The sequence below is a fragment of the Asterias rubens genome, chromosome 4, assembly GCF_902459465.1.
Source record: "Asterias rubens chromosome 4, eAstRub1.3, whole genome shotgun sequence".
Taxonomy (NCBI): domain Eukaryota; kingdom Metazoa; phylum Echinodermata; class Asteroidea; order Forcipulatida; family Asteriidae; genus Asterias; species Asterias rubens.
The window spans coordinates 15290971-15316789 of NC_047065.1; the positions used below are offsets into that span (position 1 = coordinate 15290971).

General features: G+C 36.8%; 1 protein-coding gene across 1 annotated transcript in view; it reads right to left on the minus strand.

Annotated features, from left to right (window-relative positions):
* Positions 1 to 9745: 9745 nt before the first annotated feature.
* The window catches only part of LOC117288766 (sphingomyelin phosphodiesterase 3-like), a 79527-nt gene continuing 63453 nt past the window's right edge, over positions 9746 to 25819 (minus strand). Inside the window, exons 5-7 of the mRNA XM_033769603.1 lie at positions 17364 to 17517; positions 13215 to 13383; positions 9746 to 10417 (exon numbers count right to left, since the gene is read on the minus strand). Coding sequence (XP_033625494.1) covers positions 10241 to 10417; positions 13215 to 13383; positions 17364 to 17517 — 500 coding nt within the window. The 3' untranslated portion in view covers positions 9746 to 10240. The remainder of the gene's footprint in view (positions 10418 to 13214; positions 13384 to 17363; positions 17518 to 25819) is intronic.

Genomic DNA, 25819 nt, shown 5'->3' on the forward strand with positions numbered 1-25819 from the left:
AAAGATCTTCTGTCAGGATTGACCCCATCAACACATGTTTTGCATATTACATGTAATTACACCCCTGAAGAATAGACTGTAACCAAATAGAGTCATAGATACTTCAGAAAATTTAATATTTCCTAACAATCAACAATAAATATTGTACAATCAATAAATAGCACGGAACCCAAAGCATCAAATCAGTACAGGTAAAGTATAATAATATACATGTATTGCACACACTCATTGCAATGAAATACAATCAAATCAAATCAGTACTGATGATGATGATACAGGATTGAAAATATGTACACAAATAAATCCCATTGTCTTTGATCAGTATGGAATGCAATGAATAACTTCTTGGTGTTTGAGTAAAACGTGTTGGTCCTATGGGCCTAACTTAAAATAAAGCTGTTTACCTTTTTGCAAATTCTTGTGACTATATCAAGAGCTCAACTTCATGGCGAATTCGACGCTTACGGAGAAGCAGGGAATTCTGCACTTACGTCAAGCATATTTTACGGGTTGGCTGGGATTTTTTGCTTGTGTGCTAACACAGCTTTTGCTGAAATTCGGCGCTTGTATACATGCAGTAAGAATAGGGAATGGTGATTGAAAGCGCAGAGTTCTGCAGTAAGCAAAGCCATTGAATTGGGCCGAAGTGTGACGTAATTCCAGTGTTCACCGCACCCACTTCACATAGACCTTATCGCAAATACCAATGCGCAAGCGCAGACTGTTGAATGAGGTGCATTGTGGGATAGATATGGATCAAATTTGGATACCAGCAAGACCACAATGCACCTAATTCCAAGCTTTACGCGCGCGCCCCGGTATTTGCGAAAAGGTCTATGGCTCCATTGATTATTACCAGAAGCCCATAGAAGTTGCATTGAGCTACTTTATCTTGTATGATCTTTTTATGCAAGGGAAGTATTTATAAGTGAACTTGGCATTCAGATCAACCTTCAGGAAAAACAAAACCAGCGGTTGCAAATTGAAAGACATAATTTTTGGTTTAATATTTTTATACATACACACGCTTGGGAAAAGTGGCACATTGAATTGAGTTTTGTACATTTTTGACGGCTAGAAATATTGCCGAGATCATTATGACCTGTTGATCAGCATAGAAGTACAGAAATAAGTTCAGAAATAAGTACCAGTACAAAACAATCGGGTTAGCAGGAGTTAGTAAGCTGCTAGAATGCCAAGACGCCCCCTACCAAAATTAAAACAAACAGCAGGCATGTGAGTAACTATCCATGAAAAAAGGAGGACAAGAGAAAACCGGGCAAGAGAAAAAAGAGGAAAAGATAATATTCCTATACTTTATACACAGAAAGTGAATGAAAAAGAGGAAAATCAAAACCCCCAATAGAGGAAATCAGCCGAAAATAGCAAGTCTCACATGCCTGAAACAGGGTACACTGGTGACGCAGAAGCATTCTAGTGGAAATAGACGAAAAGAGATATCAAGGCAGGAAGCCCACGGAAAGAGAAATGAAGGAGAATGAAGGAGATAAAAGAGGGTAGCGGAAAGGGGGTAAAGGATGAACCGCAAACTATTTCCCAAAAACAGTTACTGGATAATAGTAATAGCAAATGATGGCATACAACTCTGTCAAAACTAAACTATTTGCTTGCAGGTAATATACCCAAATATACCCAAAGTTATGTGACTTGTTACAGAGGAAAGACAGACAAAATGAAGTCGGTTTCAAAAGCTGCAAATGTGGTTCAATAATAAAATACAAAAGTCATACTCAATAGAAAAAAACCCAACACAACCCACAGATTCACTTAACAACCACTTCAAATGTTCATAAAAAGATCATTTTGTAATATCTTATTGAATTTAAAGAATTTGTCTTGTATACCATGCATTCACCTGAATAAATTTACAAACCTACAAGATATGAAATACACTGTACAATTAGTTTATATTATTAACTTATCTCTTTGGTTCAAATTTTTAAACTCTTTATACTATTTATAAATTTAAGCCTTTAAGAGTAAATTGTTAAAACCTTGACTCAATCAGCCATTAATTTGTGATTTTGATGTGAACCGTTCCTGGTAGGCTGTACTGACTTTCTAGGTCACATGTCACAAGTGACTGCTATGCAATTTAAATAGCGAGACTAAACACAGTGTTACTGATGGTTCCGGCTAACTTGTGTTTAAACCTTTCCTTTGTTGATAAACAAAATGCTCTGAATTGGCTTAGAGAGCCAATTGAACAAAGAATTGACTGGCTTCTGACTGGCACCCCCGAACAAAGATATTGACAAAATAGGGATATTGACAAAATAGGGATATTGACAAAATAGGGACACCGCCAAAATAGGGACACCGCCAATATAGGGCGAGATAGCCGAGTTGGTAGAGCGCCGGCCATTCATCCGGAAGTCGTTGGTTCGAATCCCACTCTAGTCAATTCTTTGTTCAACCCCAAAAAACAATACTCAGGTATTATACAACTGACCTGGGTCAAATTTCATGGCTCTGCTTACCGCAGAATTCTGTGCTTATGTCCATTGGAACTGGATGTGCCTTACAAGTCTAGGTAAGCGCAAGTTACGCGGTAAACAGAGCGATGAAGTTGGACCCTGACTTTTTGTTTTCATTCCAGCCCAAGTTGGTCAATCTCTTAATATAAGATAAGAGAGATAGCTGCACTATTCAAGGCAGTGGACACTATTGGTAATTACTCAAACAAATTATTAGCATAAAACCTCACTTGGTAATGAGTAATGGGGAGAGGTTGATAGTATAACACATTGTGAGAAACGGCTCCCTCTGAAGTAACGTAGTTTTCTAGAAAGAAGTAATTTTCCACAAATTTGATTTCGATACCTCAGATTTAGAACTTGAGGTCTTGAAATCTAGCATCTGAAAGCACACAACTTCGTCTAACAAGGGTGTTTTTTCTTTCATTATTATCTCGCAACTTTGACGACCAATTGAGCTCAAATTTCACAGGTTGGTGTTTTTATGCATATGTTGAGATACACCAAGTGAGAAGACTGTTCTTTGACAAATACCAATAGTGTCCAGTGTCTTTAAGTACATTACCTGGCTTTATTTAAATTATCAAAGAGCAGCCATTGGCTGAATTCCGGAGGTTATTTACATAAGGACCTTCAAGCGGACTGAGTGTGTGTAAATAATCAATGGTCTTGCACTCAGATCACTCAGTAAATTAATGATTCTATATGTGAGGGCCGAATACCACACAGCATGTATACCATAAAAACTTGCTAAGCACAGAAATAAATTGCTCAGCAGAAATAGGTTACCAGCCAAAATACCAAACAGTTAACATTGCTTTGACTGATACCCTACTCATAATTGTTGCTTAGCAAATATATTTTGCTAAGCAGAATAATCTGCTCAACAGCTTTATGAAACTGGGTCAGGGAACAGGGTCCATAGGCCTAAGGCATTGAACAAGCCAAAAGTCAATGCCTCTGTTAAAATTACAGCCCTTTTACCAAAAAGATATTGAAATATGCACAAAATACTCTTATATGACAATTCATTAAATCAGAAAATATTATAGATTTGATTACTCATTTTGTCTTCTATAATAGCACCTCATCAATATGGCAACATGGTTTCAAGGGATATATTTTTTTTCACCGAATACCGAGTTCTTAATAAAACCGGAATAAAGGGAACGTAATAAATATTTTTGGAACCATTTAATTGTTTTTGTTAATACAAATTTTATTTATAAATATGAAGGTAAAAAAAATAAACTACTGAGGTAAATAAAACAAATTAACCCAGAATTCTGCATGGAAATATGCGGGTTTTTTTGGTACATCATTTGAGTCTCGATATAAAAGCTAATAAAAATGTACTGCACTTGATCCATAAACTGTTGAAATCCGAAATGCAAATAATTTCAAGTGGGGGGGGGGGGGCGGGGGAGGGCTGTCCCTGTTTTTAAAACTATTTTTGTTAATGCGCCATGAGTGTACTTAAGTACTGAAGTACAAGATCCCTACTCACTGTGAATGAAGATGTATCTAATATAAATTTAATTTACATGTAGAAGTTTCAGCATCAAGTTGTCGAGTTTTTGAGGAGAAAAAAGTGAAAACCACGGAGCAATGTTTTCAGGAGAGTCGCGCAAATCAGTAGTAGGCCTACATGGGAAATAATTTTCCTGAAATTGTGTTACTCATTAATTTCACAAAAACTATACAGCACCTCAGCAAGTAATATTTGAAATGAAGCTTTATACAATCATTATCTTTAAAGACACTGGACACTATTTGTGATTGTCAAAGACCAGTCTTCTCACTTGGTGTATCTCAACATATTATGCACAAAATAACAAACCAGTGAAAATTTGAGCTCAATTGGTCGTCGAAGTTGCGATATAATATTGGAAAAAAAACACCTTGTCTCATGATGCTTGATTTCGAGACCTCAAAATAATTCTAAATCTGAGGTCTCGAAATCAAATTCTCAGAAAATTACTTCTTTCTCGAAAACTACGTCGCTTCAGAGGGAGCCGTTTCTCACACTGTATCACCTCTCCCCATAACTCGTTACCAAGTAAGGTTCAAGTCTAATAATTATTTTGAGTAATTACCAATAGTGTCCACTGCCTTTAAATCGTGCTAGCTTATTGTAAATCGGTGGAAGCTCGTAGTTTGTTTCGTACAAGATATACTCAAACTCATAGTCTAGGATTAGATAATCAATTATGGGTTTACAGTTCAGTGAACTCATACTATCATCTTAAGGTGTATTTATCATGTCCAATGGACATGACTCCACACGCACATCCTTCCGTTCATGCTCATTTATAAAGACATGCTCATTTATAAAAACTCCAACCGAATCAATGCTGAAAGTGCCCTTTGGATTTTCATGCAGAGTTTAAAATCCTACTTCAAAAAACTATGGTTCTTCTAATATACTATCCTTTTTCCTTTTCATGCTTGGACAACTATAAGACTGCTTAGTACATAGTTGTCTCTTAACTGTGGGACAAAATCCTGCATATATTTGTTTCTGCATGTGATAGTTAGTTTTTCTAGTAGACTAGAAAATTTGAATGATTTGTCGTTAGAAGATTGGAATGATTAGTATAAACAAAAATCTTCCCTTAAACAAGTTTAAAACACTAGGCTTTTTGTCCATTAGGCCCCCTATCTGACAAAAATTCGCAGAAATTTGTGTTCATGCTTAAGAAACTATGAAACTGCTTTTATACATGTCATCTCTTATCTGTGAAAGATTTCCTGGATATATTTGTTAATGCTGTTAATGGCAAGTTTTCTAGTAGACTAGATGATTGGAATTACTGATAAATAACGAATAAATCTTCCCCGAAAAAATACCCCCACATTTTCTGTGAGAAATTTCTCTGAAATGCCTATTCCTGGTTACGTTTGTTTGAGCCACTGTTTTTCTTATAGTAGACTACAGGATTGGATCGGAATGACTGATATATAAAAAAAAGATATAAATCTTCCACTTAGAGGGAAAAAAATGTCCATTATCCAAGACTTTTCAGAATTTTGCATTCACACTATGAAACTGCTTTAACATTATCTGTCATTTGCGACATTTTTCCTGTAAATATTTGTTAAACGCAGGTCACAATATATGTTTTTCTAGTAGACTAGAGGATTGGAATGTCTGATAACAAAAATCTTCCCTTGCAGGCACTGAACACGTTTGGTAATATTGTCAAAGCCCAGTCTTCTTGCTTGGTGTATCCCAACATAAGCATAAATTAACAACCCTGTGAAAATTTGAGCTCAATTCAGAGGGAGCCGTTTCTCACAATGTTTTTTTGTTTACTATCAACAGTTCTCCAATGCTCGTTACCAAGACAGTTTTTAAGTTAATATTTGTTTTGAGTAATTACCAAACGTGTACCTGCCCTTTAATAAAGAGCAGCAACGTCACTGGGACGTTGAGGAAGAACACACAAGAAGTCTGTATATATTTATCATCTTGTCGATAATAAGTACAGGGCCCGAGACACTGAGGTATAAAAGCATACGTCAGACCGTACTATCTTCCAGATGAATTACAGAATGAAGAGTGTATACGACGCTTGCAGACAGCGCTCTGTCCTCACACATGAGCCACCTCATACCGCGGCCAGACTCAAGGGGTAGACGTGTGTGATGCAGAGCACTAACCGTCACAGCACAATATGGTACAACGCTGTCCGAAAACCACCCCCCCCCCCCACCTCGAGAAAGAAGATAACAATTTATCCGATGAACCATATGATGAAATAGGTTTAGAAGGTGAACAATCTCTGTGCTAAAGGGTCAGTATGATGCATTCAGTAATCACTCTTAAAAACTAAAGGAAATGGTTAGAAACTTTTGGTTATAAGCCTATGGGGATAGCAGCTTCCAATACTAAGCACAGAGCATTTCACTTTGAAGTAATGTGGTTATGTAAGTTTTTAACCCCACAAATTTTAAACTGAGAAGCAAAGCTGTCAGTAACACTTCTCAGATAGTGTAATACTTTTAGGGATTACGTTTTTTGCTCGAAATTGTCGCTGGTACCTAAAAACGTGACTACTTTTCGAAATGAAATTTACACATGTTCTTTTGTTTTGTTTACACCTACCTTTATATAGGATTAAACATTCAAACAGTTCCAAAAACCAATGGTATACATTACGGATGTATCCAAAAACAGATGAATGTCATCATGTATCTCTAAATTAAATGTTTCTATATACTGTGTGTCATGACACAAACACTTGCATCAGATAATTTTGACAGCACAGCCCTTCCACGGTAAAACAGCCTAACTTGATAATTTTGTTTTTATATAGGAACATTTTGGGGTAAGTTGAGGGTCCTTTTCCCTTTTCAAAGTTTCAAATGCATTATGTGTGGATGTGAATACAGGCCTGCGTGTGTGTTCGTTTTTAAAAGGGCCAAGGGCACCAAGGCATTTTCTCTTTGGTAAAGGAGTCCCTATGAGGAATTTGTAAATATCTACTGTAGCATTTCAGGGGCACCAAGGCAACGACCAGGGGGACATGGAGGCAATCATGAAGTATCAGGCCTGTGAAAAATAATATGTCCTTTCTCAGCCTTTTACACTTTCATACCATTTCCATTTCATGTCAAAACAACTAAACTCTGTACATGTTTTTCTCAAAATATTATGATTTTTTTTCGAAAGGGCTGAGCTAGAAGTTGATGAGGCCCACCATGGGAAACCTCATTTAATTTTTTTTTTAACTTTAGCGCAGCATGAAAAGGCAGTAATGATGCTACCGTAGTCATGGCAACGTGGGAGGCTGTCATTTAAAACTGAAGTAGATATGACTGGAGGGAGAATTTTGACCATCAGAGTGAAACACAGAATTTGCATTTGCTGTACTATTGTGCCACAGCATGCTGTATAGCAGAGGTCACTACATTTTGACATTGGCAAAAGTACAGGCAGCCTTTGGTGCAAACAAAGGTACATTGCTTGTCCTGCAATACTATCAAATGAATATTCATCTCACTGATAAAATCAGTTGTAAGATTTTTCAACATGTTAAAATCCTCAAAATAGCTTGCTGGCCTGGGTTCCAAAAAAAGGTATGGCTGTTTACATTTGCTGCTAGAACCACCCGAATGAGATGTTTTCCCATTCCCAAAGAGATGTTTTCCCATTCCCATGCAGAATTTAACCTATACCTTAACTAGTAACAAATGGCAGAAAACTGATAAAACTTTCACACATTTAGTTTTCTTACAATACACCTTTTCAAATTAATTGCTTGCAATCTTTTCCCCAAAACTTTTCCTAACTTGTTCCTTCCACATACACAATATGTTTTATAGAAATCAAAAGCGGTGGGGATGATACAACATGATTTCCAATACTTCACTCAGCACTCTACACCTTATCTTAACAAGTGGCTTGCATCCGTAACTTTAAAAAAAAAAGCAATCTCACAATTATCATATTTGATCGCTACAGGTGCTACCGTCACATATTATTGTATAGTCAAAAACGTTTTAAAACAAAAAATCTGAACGAACGACAATATCGTAACATGCTTTGCATAATGTACATTTCTAAAAGCATTTTTTTCATTTCACAGAATGTACTGGGAATAAAATGTTGACCAACAAATCTTAACGAAAACACATCAATATTATGTTTTGCATTAACAAATATAAAAGCATTGCAAAAGCATTCCACAGTCACTTAAAAAAAGAAAACGGTATGAAAAAAAAACCAAACCTCGAACATTTTTGAAAGAAAGAAAGCGTAGTAGACATTTCAAATTCCACTCAAATATCATCAGGAATGTTCTGTTCAATTTAAATTTAAATAATAAAAAAATAACAAAACGAGCTTTTGAAAAACCATTAAGAAAGCTTGACATTCCTTATCCGACTTGATCTCCTCACAGGGTTTCAGAGGAGAATGCATTCTTGATACAATTAGGAAATATTCATAATGTGCAAAATATGAAAACTGTGCCTCAAGGTTTTTGATTGAAATCATTTTGAGCTTAAAGGTGCAGTATAACACTGGTTGGAATAGGGAATAGGAAAGTCACTCCATTTTTAGTAGGTTTCAAGAAACAGTTCTCCAACCTGCACTTTAATATAAATCAGGTAATAAATCAGTATCTGTTTCTCTAACCATTGGGTTCAAGGTTCAGGTGAAGAGGAAAGATTTTGTTAGAGTGATTTGCACCATTGAAATCGTTTGACAAATTCCTATTAATTTATCATCTTGCTCTATATTTCAACACTCCTTTATTCCGACACCCCTACTCTCTTAATGTAAAAGAGTGAAAAGGCACTTTTTGAAGAGCCATTATGAAGGACAACTCTTTTTCGAGTGGTCTCTTTTAGATTGAAGTTTGCATCTTTTTGAGTGATTTTTAACTCTGTCCTGGAGTGAAACCCCTCTAAAAGAGTGAAACAACCACCACTCTTTTTGGAGAGCTATGTGAGGGACAGCTCGAAATGTAAAGAGTGGTGTTTTTCACTCTTTTACGTTCAAAGAGTAAGTTCTGTCAACTCCCTTGTGATTTACATGCTGGGGTTAAGGTTAGGAATAGGAAAACAATACCGGGTCTTTATTTAGCACTTTATCACACCCTATCACACCACAAGGTATCAAAGTGCTAATTTTCCTCATTTTTCTTCTTCTATGAAAGGCAGTGGACACAACTGGTAATTACTAAAAATAATTATCAGCATAAAACTTACTTGGTGACGAGTAATGGGGAGAGATTGATAGTATAAAACATTGTGTGAAACATCTCCCTCTGAAGTGATGTAATTTTCGAGAAAGACGTAATTTTTCACGAATTTGATTTCGAGACCTCAAGTTTAGAACCTGAGGTCTCGAAATCAAGCATCTGAAAACACACAACTTCGTGTAACAAGGGTGGGTTTACTTTCACTATTATTACGCAACTTCGATGACCGATTGAGCTCAAATTTGTACAGGTTTGTTATTTTATGCATATATTGAGATACAGCAATTGAGAGACTGGTCTTTGACAATTACCAATAGTGTCCATGTGTCTTTAAGTATGACATCTATACCTTTACATAGCACCCTGGGATCGCTCGCCATATGCTGCCTATTCAAATCAGCCAACCCCTTCTCTTTACGATAAGTGCATCTTTTAAACAGCGAATAAAGGATGATCTCAAATTATATAGATATTACAGTTTTCTAATAGCTTAAGTCCATAGGAAACATAACAAAAATATAACGATTCTCTTACCTCACGTTAAAACATGGTAAAAACGTTTTTTTCTGCAGAACTTTCCAAGCCAAATTTCTGAAAAAGGCGGGGTCATTACACAACACGCAGGACGTACGGCTTTATGTCCCATTTGAAAAATGCAGCAAGTGTCTTAATAATGACACAAGTGTCATGACTGGGACTCGAACCCACAGATCAAAAACACCATAGCTTAAATTCGATGTTCTTGTTCACTCAGCCACATCACGTCACAATGACCATGCAGCTAAAGTACCTTTGTGTGATGGGGGAGGGGGGGGGGGTTTGTTCCATAACATAATCACCACAATAAAATACCAAGTGCCCCAAACTCTGTGACCAAATCACATTACAGAAGTCTCATGACCAGGGCTCCAACCCATACTCTGCCGATTATAAAAAAAGACTCTGGTGTTCTTATCCGCTCAGCCAATACCTCTCACATAGCAGTGTGGTAAAAACCTAGGTGTGTCGGAACATAGGTATGTGACCCTATCATCAAACGGTAGTTTCATACATGATCTTGCAGGAGTGTGAACCCTCGCTGTCCGGGGTGACATCTTGGAGCCATTCCTGCATGGCGGCCGGTCCGATGGCTGCCGAGAATGTCATACTAAGAGGGATGTGATCTGTTAATGTGGCTAGTTGACTTACAAAGCTGTACTCCTCACAGATCTACGAGTTTAAGAAAAAGAAAAGAAAAAACGGAGTTAACTAAAAATTAATTTATTAACTGGAGCATATACTTTTGGTGATTAATTTTAAAAAGAATTAACCATAACATCTTACTTGATACGAAGCACTGCAGTTGTTGATATAAATAACAATAACAATAACTAGTAATTAATACGCTCTCCAAAAAAGAACCCACATTCACGATTACCTTCTAAATATCGGGAATGTGGTTTTAGAGAAAGGGGTTAAAAAAGTTCACTCTGAGTGTGCTTCTCAGATTATTTTGTGGACATAACCGTTCAGGATCTTAAAAATGAAAATACATTTTCACAGGTTAGTTTCATTTTATACATCTACATAATAGGGTTACCACAATCAAATGGTTATAAAAAACAAAGGTATACCTTGCCTTTGAACTGTGTAAGCATATTCTCAAAGTGAGTGTAAAAATTGTAGTGGAACTGATTGACACTACAAACATAGACCTATGTAAAACAAGCCTGGGTTACTAAAACATTCATTGTACAAAACAATAAATTTACTTTTCATTGAAATAGCGCTTACCTAGGCCTCAATGCTTAACAAGTTAAATCAAAAGACAAAATTAAAACAATTGAAGGTACCTGTATACTTTGCCTGTAAGGAGAGAAAGCAACGGCACAAATTTATTAACCATAGGGACCATTTGTTTCTGTTTACCCATCACCAACACACAAACATGGCAAAGTGTTGAATTTTTTTTTACCAAAAACAAAACTGTGAAAGTTTCTAAAAGAAAAATGTGAGTCGTACATCGTAAACGTTTTCACTTTTTTACTTGAGTAAAAACATGTCAGATCTTTGAGCCGTTTTGTGGCCGCTATTTGCATTTTGGTATAAGTCACTTCCAACCGACCGCTAAGTGTAAAGGCACAGGACACTTTTGGTAAATTGTCATCGAAGTTGCGAGAGAATTGTGGAAGAAAAAACACCTTTGTCACAAAAGTCTGTGTGCTTCAGATGCTTGAATTCGAGAGCTCAGCTGAGGTCTAAAAATTCAAATATTTCAATGAGAAATTACTTCTTTATCAAAAACTACATTACTTCAGAGGGAGCCGTTTCTCACAATGTTTTATACTATCAAAAGCTCGCCATTACTCGTTACCAAGTAGGTTTTTATGCTAACAATTATTTTGAGTAATTAACAATAGTGTCCACTGACTTTAAGGAGGACTCTTTTGAAGGAGGGTTTAAAAAAAGGCTAAGACGAATGTTCTTCAGAATGGTATTGCACAGAAGTGTATCACAATGATGTAAAATACATATCTCAATTATGTGCTATGGTTAGCAAAAATCTTAAATTTGTTTTGGTTTATAAGAGTGTCACAAGATTGCTTACCCGAATGTCCCAAGTACATGTAGCCTACAGACTGGGTATACCCAATGATTTTAGCTGTGCCTCATTTTACGCTCAAATAATACTGGAGAAAAATCACCTTTTCAGAGATTCACGGGGCAAGCAAGAACAAACACACGTGCAGAGACTCTCACGTTACATACGAGCCTGCTTTGATTTCGTTTGGCTTCATTGCCGCTGGTGTAGGGTGTCGCAAAATATTAAAACAAATTGATGCAAATAATACACTCTTGAGTTTAAAAGGTTATTGCACCTCCATCTATACATTTTAGATGATCAAAGAAGTAAGGGGAAAATAAGGGAAGAAAATCAATTTGGCATTTCAGGAGATTTACATCATGGAGTGTCAATGAGAGAGGGATCGCTATCATGGGTGCGGCCATTTTGTATTTCTGCCTTTCAAGCTTCTAAGGCCAAATCCGAACTGGCTGCTACAGCTATTGCTACCACTGTTACTGAAAGGTGTTGCAAGATGCCCTACACCTAAATGAATGATGGCGATCCAGCCATACCGGGGGGTTCCTGGTGGAATCACAGTTCTTGGTTATTCGGAAGAACCAGGATTCCAATAGAGGCAGTTAGAATCCTATTAGATAGGAGCGGGCAACAATTTAATAGATGTTAGTTTTGCATCAGGGATGAATACATAGGTGCTTTTCTTCGATTGGGTTTTTCTCTGGATGGGTCACTATTTGAAGTATTCTGAATATGCCACGGGCATCTGTTTGCCTTTTCACTCACATCCATCTCGCTTTTTCACTGTTTAAATCAATAAATCAATGTAACCAAATGTGGCTGACTGGAGGACAAAATAAAGTCTGGCTCATGTGTTGTGAGAATAATTATTCATTGTTCTTAATACACACAGGGAACATAACAAATATTTAAGCATCATCATAAAAACAAAAGAGAAAACAATTTTAGCGTAAATTCTGTAGTACAATTTGAACAGTTTCATATAATTTGTTCGTTGTATTTTAAACATTCAAATTAAAGAACCCTCGGAGACCTGAAGATACCTGTGAAGACAACTTGAAGAAAAACAAGGGTCCGGTCTGAGGTGGGATTCGAACCGGGGTCCACAGAGGTGAAAGGCAGGGTAAGAAATGACAGACAACCCATATAAATAAGCCTTATTACCTAAACAAAAATTCAGATCATAAAGACAAAAAAGTGTTTCATTTGAAATATGGAAAATGTAAGCAGCACCTGCAGAACAATTCCGAACCGCAACAAAAGTTAAAAACAAGTTGAGGTTCAAAGTTAGGATCCCAAATTTCATAAAGCTACAAATTAGACACTACATTATGCTTGTAAATTGCCGTTAACAAAATAGCAAGGGTGCTTATAGAACCAGGATTTTAATCAAGAGGTGAAAGAGGATAATTATTAAGACGCTACCTGCTGCATATGTGTCCTATGATTACTATAAAGAATATAATCCACTCTGCGCCTCCCGCTGCTCTCATTTTGGGCGCTGTCTGACGTGCCCCATCGGACTCCGTCACCAGCATCAAATACATCGGCATCCTCCAGGTACACACCTCGCTGCTGGTGGTCTTCTAAAGCACTGAAGAGAAGAAAACACATAATTTTTTGTTTTAATTGTTTGGTATTTCCTTGAAATACATTCAATGGTCATAGAAACCTTGAAGATGTTGGGCAGTCAGGTTGGCGTACAGGGTCCAATTTCATAGAACTGCTTAGCACAAAAATTTGCTTAGCGTGAAATGTCTATCTTGTTAAAAACAGGATTACCAACCAACTTTCCTATTGTTGCATATGCTGCTTGTTACATGTACTCAGCTGTTGTTTGCTTATCCTGAAAATCACGTGAAACTTTGGTTGGTACTCTTATGTTTATCAAGGCAAAACAATTCATGCTAAGCAAATTTGTGTGCTTAGCAGCTCTATAAAAATTAGGCCCTAGTGTCTTTCCTCGCCTTCCACCTCCAGATCCCGGATTGAATACCACCAGGGGCACTATATTGGTTACGGAAACTTCTTCAATGTCTTCTCTCCTCGTCCAGTTGCTGAACAAGATTTGACGAAAATTGTAATAGATGTAGAACTTTCTCAAAGTGGCAGAAACTTAAATAAAAGCCTTGCACAGCACACACATGATCCTGAAACGAGTCATAGTTTTATTTTCAAAAGATATTATTCAAACACTTTCTCAGCAATTAAACCAAAAATAGGTGTAACTACATCAATAAAAACCTCAAGAGAAACTGACAGGTAACATTTTAAAATGATTTTTGGGGTTGAACAAAGAATTTACTAGAGTGGGATTCGAACCAACGACCTCCGGATTAACTTGCAGACTCCGGTTTCACTATAAATTCATAAATACCTAAGACAGTATCCATTCTGATTGGTCTAAAAATCATCATGAGGTGTTGTTTAAACGGATGATATAACACCAGTAAAAAGTGTTATAACATGGGCGTGCACGTGCGCTTGCACCTCCTGTGCGTATAAGACAGTTTCTTCATTCCTATTGGTCGAGAGCAAAGGCCGACAGTTGTGCCACTCACGCGATACGCGGGACGCCTGCATCATTCCCTTATAAGGAGTTGTCAACCCGATCGGGCCCGAGGGCCATTTCATAGCTGGAGGGGTGGTGTGTTGAAAGAAATCAGTGAACAATTATAATTAATTTTTGCATTTATTTTACCTTTTGACCAAAAAGTGTTGCAGATGTTTTTTGACCGAAAAGGTATTTATGAATGGGAATCAAAGTGTGTTGAATCAGTTTTCAACTAGTGGTTTAAACCCGCCGAAGCCTGTTTCTTGATGATTTACCTCGACTTTGTCTCGCTCGCTCGGTAAAATTATCAAGTCCAGGCCTCGGCGCGGGTTAAAACACTAGTTGGAAACATCTTTACCACACATTGATTCCCTTAGTATTGAGTCTGATTCTACCAGGTAACTTAACCCACCGAGTTACAATGTTTTCTATAATATACCTTGTACTACACTAACATGTTACAACGCAACCTTCAACAAAAACGGTTTTAAAGGCAGTGGACACTATTGGTAATTACTAAAAATAATTATTCGCACAAAAACTTACACGGTGACGAGTAATGGGGAGAGGTTGATAGTATAAAACTTTGTGAGAAAAGGCTCCCTCTGAAGTAACTTAGTTTTCAAGAAAGAAGTAATTTTCCACGAATTTGATTTCGAGACCTCAGGTTTAGAAATCAACATGTGACAAGGGTGTTTTTTATTTCATAATTATCTCGCAACTTCGACAAACGATTGAGCTCAAATTTTCACAGATTTGTTATTTTATGCATACATGTATGTTGAGATACAGCAAGTGAGAAGACTGGTCTTTGACAGTTACCAATAAATGTCCACTGCCTTTAAAAACCTTGTACACTAGTGAGTAACTTCTTACTTTAAATAACCTTCAGTCAGGCTACTAAAACCTTCTGTCAGAATAACAAGCTTGTACCAGGTAACCAACCTTCTACCAAGAGTTATTAACTTCTTTTGTTATAAGATTATTTACAAAACGGTAATCAGAGTCATGATACTGGGCCCAGCTTTTGATCCAAACAATTCAATTCAACTCAACGTTTATGTCTGTGCGACATGTGAGATTTTACAGTCATAAACTAATCCGTGGTAAAAAATATACAAGTCATCAATCAGAAAACATAAAGCAATATACAGTGAAGAAAATGTAAACAGTCACTGAGAAACAATCTAGGCCTACTGACACATCCAACAAACTGGTAACCCTGATATGGATACCAACATACAAAGACAGGCTATGGATCAATAAACTAGATACACACAGAGAACTAATCACACAAGTTCAAGCGATTCATTATGGACACAGACAGACAAACAACGAAAACAGAACAGACCGAAACAAAGAAGGCTGCAGTGGGGAGAAAGCGTTAAAATGCAGGAGAATGAGAAAAAGTCTTCTGTGTGACAACATTTTGAATCTGGGCACACTTCTCAGATTGTGTAATCCTATAGACCTTATGCATTGACGTCATCCAGCCGCCATAGAGGAAAAACGGTGACGTAACAATCGAGACGCACAGAATTGTACGCGCGGCGCACAGTATCGACCAATGAACAACCTCCTTTTGACCTCTAGGTGAGGGCGCCCTACTGAAATGACATCATGTGCATAAGGTCTATTAGGGATTATTATTCCTGCGGGAACATATTCCTGGGCGAACACTTTATCATTTTTGGATAAAAAACAAAAATCCCGAACCTTCAAATTTGAAACTTGATCCATCAAGTCATTATAAGTATTACAGCGATGCAAAGAAAACGCACGCGCACACACGCAGAAATCACAGAAAACCGATGTGTGACAATAGCCTCCAACATGTTGCTGGTCAGTGACACAATAATACGCCGAGGGGCAAGTTTACACAAGCAATGTGGACGAACGGAGATTGAAACAGGTGATGCCTCTAGCTAGGAAGAGGGCAAACAAGGATAAGAGTTTTTCTTTTTAAATTCTAGCAGGGAGATCGTCTTCAAGGTTTATGAAGTATGGGTTTACATATAGAGAGACGAAGATTGATAAAGTCACCTGGAAATAGAATTTGTTTTCTTTCAAACATGTATATGCTTACGAACAATAAAACAATTTTTTTAGTAATTGTTTGTCACGATTTATATGTTTAAAAAATATATAAAGTTGTTTGGGGGCTGACTCCGCCTACCCCTTTTGTGACGTCAATCGAGGCAGACTTTGCCTGCAATGCGTATAGTAAACACACGTGCAAAGTACATGTACGTCCAAGTCGTGAGTTGGTACATTTCAAAAATTGTTTTCCTGCATTCAGCAGCAATACACCTGGTCGGCATTGCCGGAAAAAAAAAACAATTTTACAGGCAAAGTCTGCCTCGATTGACGTCACGAACAGCGCCCTCTCGGGTCGGGGTCTACTCTTAAATTTGTAAATAACATAAGAACTGGTTTTTTAAAACCTTAGTTAACTGTTTATTCACATTCCACTCATCAAAACACACATATATTAGTGACAAAAGCTTTATTTTGAAAAAATACCACTTCCAGGTGACTTTAAATTTGCATCTGAAATTTACTTAAAATAATATCATTCACGAAGAGATGCAAAAGCAAGCTCGACCAAGTTTGTGATTCTTGGGAAAATCATTGCACTTGCACATTTGTTGAAAATATTATTTCGGAGACTCTCTTTTATCATTGACCTTTTACTAAACCATAAAAATTGATAAGTTTGTTCATATATTGCAAATAATATCGAAGTCTATAGCACGAATCTACCAACAAGGTACTCAAGGTGCTTAGTATATACTTTTTGTTTTTTTTACAGAAAATAACTGAAAGCTAGGTTATTGAAGTTATGAATTCTGAGACCCAATTATGTAGGTTGACAAGGTGCTATGGCGCTTTCAGCAGCCACAGCCAGGAACACCGGGGCCAAACCCTTCCCCTTTCAATAAGTGTACTGGGGTTTTTTTTTTTACGCGCGCAACACACACAGCTAATGGCTAAGGTGTTTGATTATCGTAATTATGTACCTTTGTAAGCCTTCCGGAGTGCATATCTCGTCATCCTGGAGACATTTCTTCCTGAGTATGGTACCGACTGTCCAGGGTCTGTCTAGCCCCGGCCTCTGCCTGCATGGATCATGGTAGATGAGGAAAACAGGGTGGCTCCAATCTGGCATATCACCTGATTAAATGAAACAAATCACAGAAAATTGTACATATATAAGTCCAGGAGTCAGAGTGTTTTGGAAAAAATAAATAAATAAAATCAAAACAGAAAAACTAACTAAAACAAACAAAACTCAACGCCCCAACAATTATTTACACTCTTTCCCACAACAAAGAGAAGAAAGAATGTCACCTTTCGCAGTATACAGTATACATATGCTTGTCACATCTATGTGAGTTACATATTATTGTTGGCTCAGAGCAAAAAAGTCTACTAAACCTAATAACCATTACAATTTAGGTATTATAAGTACTTTCTGCCTTAAAGCCACATGGAAATATGTTCTTCTTCAAACATTAGAGTATATGTTTCTGAATAATAAAATAATTTTATGAGTATTTGTTTTTAACGAATTATAATTATGTTTAAAAAAAGAAAAGTTTTGTGGGGGGTGACTACGCCTACCCCTTCCGTGACGTCAATCGAGGCAGACTTTGCCTCGATCGAACATCGAACACACGTACGTGCAAGTACATTCAAGTACTAGTCGTGAGTTTGTACGTTTCGAAAAAGTTTTTTTCTTGCATTTTCCCGGCAATGTCGACCAGGTGTATTCATGCTGCTGGATGCAGCAAAACAAGTCTTTTCCAGCGCTGTGCAGCAAACACTTCGAGCCGTCGTGCTTCGAGAATCCGGAATACACTCCACATTTTGACATGAAGAGAAAAGTTCTCTTCTAAAACTTGACGTCATCCCAATAATTTTTCCAGCTAGTGGGGAAGTCGAAGATGTACCTGAGAGACGTAACGAACCTAAATCAGGTATTGTTTCAACTTTGAGGGCATGTTTTTAGCTTGCGCCAAGCGTGACTGTCTTGTGTTAGCACTGCATGCGATTCATCGCGCCTCGATTGACGTCACGAACAGCGCCCTCTCGGGTGGGGCTTATTTTCAAATTTGAATAACATGGAAAATAATTTTTTTTAAACCTTAGTTAATTGTTTATTTATATACCACTCATCAAAACACATATTTTAGTGACAAAAGCTTTATTTTGACAAAATACCACTTCAGGTAACTTTAAGTCATCGTTGTATATACGTCCTTTCTGCTTCAAGCCTACTGGGTCTTTTTAAGTCCCGAGACGCTTTTCTGAGCAACCTTGGCTTCACAACCAGAATAAATGAAATGAAAATTAAATTAAATTAAACAAAAAAGCTGCGAACCTCAAAATTAATTTGTTTTTGTTCCATAATGAAAGCTCATTGATCACAAACTTCATCCCAGAGAAAATCCAGTGAAATTTAAAATGCATTTGAGAAAGCACCAGTTATTTAAAATTATTCATAAATTTGTGTGAAAAGCTATGTAAACATATTGTATGTGAAGTTCATCTTCACTATATAGCTATGATTCAATGCAATAGCAAATGTAAGGCATGTTTTTTTTCTTCATTACAACCATAGAAACATTGTACAACTGGGCTGGTTAATATGTATAACCTACAAAATCACTGGTTATTAACAATGCATTGAAGATGGTAGAAATTATTCTAAATTATTAATAGACTTGTGGGGGGCTTTCATCTGCACACTCCACAGCTCTGATACGATGCGGGCGCAAAATATCAGCTGGCCGAGCAATTACTACCGCTTCTCTGCCGGAAATTGTCAAAGGAGATTGCCCCCGGAGCTAGGGGGGGGGGGGGGCTCAACAAACTAATATTAATTTGCTCAACAACTTCTTCAAAATTATTGTCAATATTGGCACTTGTTTGAGCACATAACTGGACAACCTCTGTTCTGAAGGGCCCTCAGAAACGGGGGTTGAATCAAGTTAGTGTGGGGGGGGGGGGGGGCACGGCTCAAAGTAAAATGATGAGGAAAATGCAGACTTGGTTAAACTTAAAGGGAAGGTACACGTTTGGTAATTACTCAAAACAAATATTAAAAAAATGACTTGGAAACGAGAATTGAAGAGCTGTTGATGGTATACAACATTGTGGGAAACGAATCCCTCTGAAGTAACGTAGTTTTTGAGAAAGAGGTAATTTCTCACTAAAATAATAAAAGACTTCTAGCTAGAAGTATTTTATTCTTATCTAAAAGCACACAAATTCGTCCAACAAGGGTGTTTTTACTTTCATAATTGTTTCGCAACTTCGATGACCAACTGAGCCGAAATGTTTCACAGGCTTGTTATTTTATGGTTATAATGGGATACACCGAGTGAGAAGACTGGTCTTTGACAATAACCAAACATGTACCTTCCCTTTAAAGGCAAAGTATATCTTTGGTTTTTGGAACTGTTTGATTGTTTGTTTTAATCATATATACCTCTGAAACTATGTCGAGATATCGCTAACAATCCAGAGCGAATATCACGCAGGTAGAATATTCCCGAATAGGAATACACAGTATTCAGAAGCTTTAATCTCAGATTTAAATTTTTGGGCAAACCCGCATAATTTTCAGTCAACCCTCAAAAATCTTGGAAACGATTCATAACATTCGTTTATTCATTCACATTCATTTTTAGGGGTAAAAAAATTATCCAAACAATTTGAAGCTTAGACTCTAAACAGCTGCAGCACTTTTCACTAAGCAATTAAAATTTTGTTTTTTTTCAATAATGACCCGTGCTTTAGTTCTCTTGATAACAGATTGATAGACATGGTACAAAAACAAATAAATAAACAAACATCCAAACACCCCCCTCCCCCCCCAAAAAAAAAAAAAAAAAAACCCACTTCAACTCAGCACTTCTATAAAAAGTGTCAACTAAAATTTACTAAATTAAGAATTTGTAATAAAAAACCACTTATGGAAGTGAATCCACTATAATTACCATTTATCTCCGGAAATTACCCAGCATCAATAAATTTTATATTTTATTGCCGCCAATCAATCATGAGGCTAAAAAAAGATAAAACTGAAATTAAAATCGTGCAACCACTTAAAAATATTCGCTGAACCGTACTACGGTAGCCAAACTGATACAAACATGCTTAGATCTCCTGGGGGTAATTTTGGAACATGGCGTCAGGATTGAATTTTTTAACTATTTTTTTGTCTCTCATCATAAATGGCAGTGTCAAGCTCCTCCAGCAAATCAAAAACACATGTTTTATTATCTATAGCTACAGGTGGTGTTTCTCTACTAGAGTTTTCTATGTAAGTGATCCAACATGGGTATTCATTGACAGTTATAGATGGAGTGTTTTATAGCATCAATAAGTTAAAGGAAATATATACGTTTGGTAATGACCCTGAATGTTAATAGTATAAAAACTAAATAAATATTTGGTTTGAAATGTATATAATAATTCTGTTAATGAATACAAGCAGAACAAAATCAGCGCATAACACTTTTTTTTTTAAAGCACAATATTGAAGGAAAACATAAAGAAAACATATGAATCGCACGGCCACACAGTTTTCAGAGTGTATAAGAGGACTAAAGCCCTGTCTATACTTCCTGCAAATGCGATATACAAGTTTTGCTGACACAAATCTGCAACAAATAATTTGCTGCGAAACAGAAAAACATTCGCTGTGAGGGCAGCCATGTGACGTCAAAATTCGTCTACCATTCAGACCAAGTATGAACCTTTAATATTTTGGGCTTTGTCATTTGCCCCCCTAAAATGAGTAATCAATCAATGTGTCCGAATGATCAATTTAAGACTCTAAGACACTGGACACTATTGGTAATTGTCAAAGACCAGTCTTCTCACTTGGCGTAGCTCAACATTATGCATAAAATAACAAACCTACGAAAATTTGAGATCAATTGGTCGTCGGAGTTACGAGATAACTATGATTATGAAAGAAAAAACACCCTTGTCACACGAAGTTGTGTGCTTTCTCTTGCTTGATTTCGAGACCTCAAATTCTAAATCTGAGGTCTCGAAATCAAATTCGTGGAAAATTACTTCTTTCTTGAAAACTACGTCACTTCAGAGGGAGCCGTTTCTTACAATGTTTTTTTTTATAATCAACCTCTCCCCATTACTCGTTACCGAGTGAGGTTTTATACTAATAATTATTTTGAGTAATTACCAGTAGTGTCCACTGCCTTTAAATAATATGCACACAAGGGTTAAACAAGCACGCGTTCAGGCTCCAATATTCACAAAATATGCATTGCTGTAAATGTGAAGTGTAACAACATGTCCCGGGGGGTATATTGGCCAAGAGGGGACAAGTCTATATTGCCCCCAGCCACAATTATATCCTAACATTAAAACCTCCGTCTCACAAAGATAAAAAACATTCAAACAATCATTAAGTTGTTTCCTGGAACAAAATGTTAGAATTTAGAATAATATATAATTTAATAAAAAAACACTGCGAGAGATGAAGGAGAGCAGACTGAAGTAGTCTGAAAAGGTTTGCGAAACCATCGCTCAAACTGAGCCAGAGAGAACAAAATTTATCAATCTTGATCTTGTTTCTGTCATGTTCCTCCACCCGCTCTCGGCTATTGCTGGATGATAAATGAACGACTCTACATTAAAGGCAGTGGACACTATTGGTAATTGTGGAAGACTAGCCTTCACAGTTGGTGTATCTAAACATAATGCATAAACTAACAAACCTGTGAAAATTTGAGCTCAATCGGTCATCGAACTTGCGAGATAATAATGAAAGAAAAAAACACCCTAGTCACACGAAGTTCTGTGCGTTGAGATGGTTGATTTCGAGACCTCAAGTTCTAAATCTGAGGTATCGAAATCAAATTCGTGGAAAATTACTTCTTTCTCCAAAACTAGGTCACTTCAGAGGGAGCTGTTTCTCACAATGTTTTATACCATCAACCTCTCCCCATTACTTGTTACCAAGTAAGGTTTTATGCCAAAAATTATTTTGAGTAATTACCAATAGTGTACACTGCCTTTTAAAGTCGCCTGGAAAGAGATTTTTTTTCTTCTTTCAAACATAAGAGTATATGCTTACGAACAATAAAACAATTTTTTTAGTAATTGTTTGTCACGATTTATATGTTTAAAAAATATATAAAATTGTTTGGGGGCTGACTCCGCCTACCCCTTTTGTGACGTCAATCAAGGCAGACTTTGCCTGCAATGCGTATAGTAAACACACGTGCAAAGTACATGTACGTCCAAGTCGTGAGTTGGTACATTTCAAAAAGTGTTTTTCTGCATTCAGCAGCAATACACCTGGTCGGCATTGCCGGAAAAAAAAAATATTTGTTTTGAAACTTACAAACTCACGACTTGGTCCGTACATGTACTTTGCAATTGTGTTTACTCTACGCATTACAGGCAAAGTCTGCCTCGATTGACGTCACGAACAGCGCCCTCTCGGGTCGGGGTCTACTCTTAAATTTGTAAATAACATAAGAACTGATTTTTTTAAACCTTAGTTAACTGTTTATTCACATTCCACTCATCAAAACATATATATTAGTGACAAAAGCTTTATTTTGAAAAAATAACTTCCAGTGACTTTAAGTCCATTTGCTCACATAAAAGGCACTGTGCACTATTGGTAATTACTCAAATTAATTGTGAGCATAAAACTTACTTGGTAACGAGCAATAGACTGCTTGTGAGAAACGGCTCCCACTGAAATGACGTAATTTCTTTAGAAAGATTTAATTTCTCACCAAAATATTTGAATTGAATTCCAGACGTTAGCTGACGTCTCGAATTCAAGCATCTCAAAGCACACTTGTGTAACAGTAAAGGTGTTTTATCGTTAATTTCTCGTAACTTCAACGACCAACTGAGTTCAACTTTGTTTACGTATATGGTGGGGATGGTGGAAATACACCAATTACCAAAGGTGTCCTGTGCCTTGCTCACACTTATAAGAATCAGCTGACTGCTAGCCCAGGTCCATCATGGAGAAAGTCACTAAAAACATGATTTGGAAAAGCATGGAAATTCTAACACAAGTGCAGGTGGGTTAAAGGGTGGTACAACATTGGTAAATGTTCACAAATTTGGACACTATTGACATTGTATAAAGATAGTCATGGTGGTAAACATTCCTTGAAATAGTTTTGCTTAAAATGCTGAACTGTTTTTTAGAAAATGAGTAAAAACTGTTCTCCATCGCGTCTGCCGGCCAAAACCTGATGTTTAAAAACAGTTTATTTATTAATGCAATCTAACATTTCCTGTTTTCACTTGTACCTTGAGGACTTTTACCCGTGTTTTTTGGGGGGGTCTGCATGTTCGACTAGCTTTCCTTTTTATCTTCTTGGATTGGTGTTCAAAATATCTGCAATTCAGATTTTGGCTGCTATGGAACATTTTTCATGAGTAAAACCACCAATGAATGAATGAATGAACACTAATTCACTTAACCTCACTCAAGGTAAAGTGGTTATCAATTCACAAAATGTACAGAGAACTTAATATCTGTTTCATTTTCTGAAAACATGGTTGATACTAAAAGGGGTGTATATGCCCTTGCCCGAACAAGCTATTCTGATGATGTTGTTTTTGAGTTGGCTGATATGTTTTCAGTGGTACTATTGCAACCATCCGTTGTCGCTATTGCCGTATCACGTTGCATACAACGGGAAACCAGTGAATGGCCGGTGTGATCAGGTTGCATGTATACATCGGGATGTCAGCGAATGGCCAGTTTGAGGACTCTTGGGACAGGAGCTGAACATGCTTGCAAGAGGATTACAGCATCTGCAAGATGATTACATCATCTCTAAATGGAATTTTCAGATCTGTAGATTCAACTCAAATTGATTCAGCTCAAACATCATTTCAATATGACAAAATGTTATGATACACAATGAAACAGAGGCAAATATGGAGGCCTTTCAAAAGACCAAAAGTCTTGAATAGAAATACTTTGACAAATTGAAACTGAACCTAACTTTCAATAGATTTTGCATCATGGGTAAAGATATAATTACCTATTACACTGATGTGTATTAAAAATGCCAAAGATAGTTTTTTTTTATAAACTCTGTGAAAAGGCTGTATATTTTTTTTGACCCCTTGCACGCGTATCACACCAATGCCACGCTCACCATGTTGGTGGGCAGTTAGGTTTACGTGTATTAACGCCGTGTCGCCTAAAATGCACTCTTTCACTGCATAACTAGCAGCATAGAGTTAATATAAAAACGCACAGTGAAATTGCCCACCAGTATGGCGCATTCAAGATTTTTCTGCTGATGACGTCAGGTGAAATGGGTCAATAGTTCTTAATACACATCAGTGAATATTATACAAAATGATAGATTTTAACAGATTGTACAGGACTACCAACTGGGCCAACAACTAAACGTCTCATCTCAAGGACGAAGCAATAATGGTAAATGGTATTGCTTAAGACACACGTGTTATGACCTGGGCCCAATTTCATGGCTCTGCTTAACCGTAAGCACAGAATCGGCGCTTACGGAAGCAGGGTATTCTGTGCTTACGGAAAGCCTATTTCACGGGTTAGAAATAATTTTCCGCGAGTTTGGAATTTGAGGTCTCGAAATCAAGCATCTGAAAGCACACAACTTCATGTGTTTTTTCTTTCATTATTATCTCCTCGCAGCTTCGACGACCAATTGAGCTCAAATTTTCACAGGTTTGTTATTCTATGCGAATTTTTGAGACACACCAAGTGAGAAGAATGGTCTTTGACAATTACCAATAGTGTCCAGGGTCTTTAACATCGTTCAATTTTGGTTCAGCATAACAATGACCTAAAATCATCACCACTTGAAGAGTAGCGCTTTGGATTATCATGGATTGTGATAGGCTGTTAAAAAAAAAACTGGACTGTGAACGGAAAGCGTGAAAGCTTGCGAGCGCGAAGCCTGATTTACATACATTCATATTCGGTTTTAAAAACCTTACTCTGCAATCTGAGGCAGTCTATATGGTTTTATGTATGCATTTCTGAATTTGATCTAAATTACAAAAATGAATATAAAAATAGTAATAATAAATGAATAAATAAAACTTGTTTTCTTTTTTTTATGTATAATTTTGTTTATTGTATTTATTTATTTATTTATTTATTTATTATTTCTTTATTATTATCATTATGATTATTATTATTATAATTTTTTTTTTTTTTTTTGGGGGGGGGGTAAAAAAAACAGACTTCTGGTTAAAAGTAAAGAAATCACTGACTATATGTTGCTCATCACAAGAACGATTGAAATGAAGAGTATCACAATATTGTATACATATATCCTTATGAATCTACATTATTGTGCAATCGGTCAGAAGAAGAAATAATATAATTGCTTCCTGGGATTGAAGATGTTTGTCCTTGGGTCGGACGGAGCAGCAAGCTGCAAACCAAATTCACAGCTAGGGG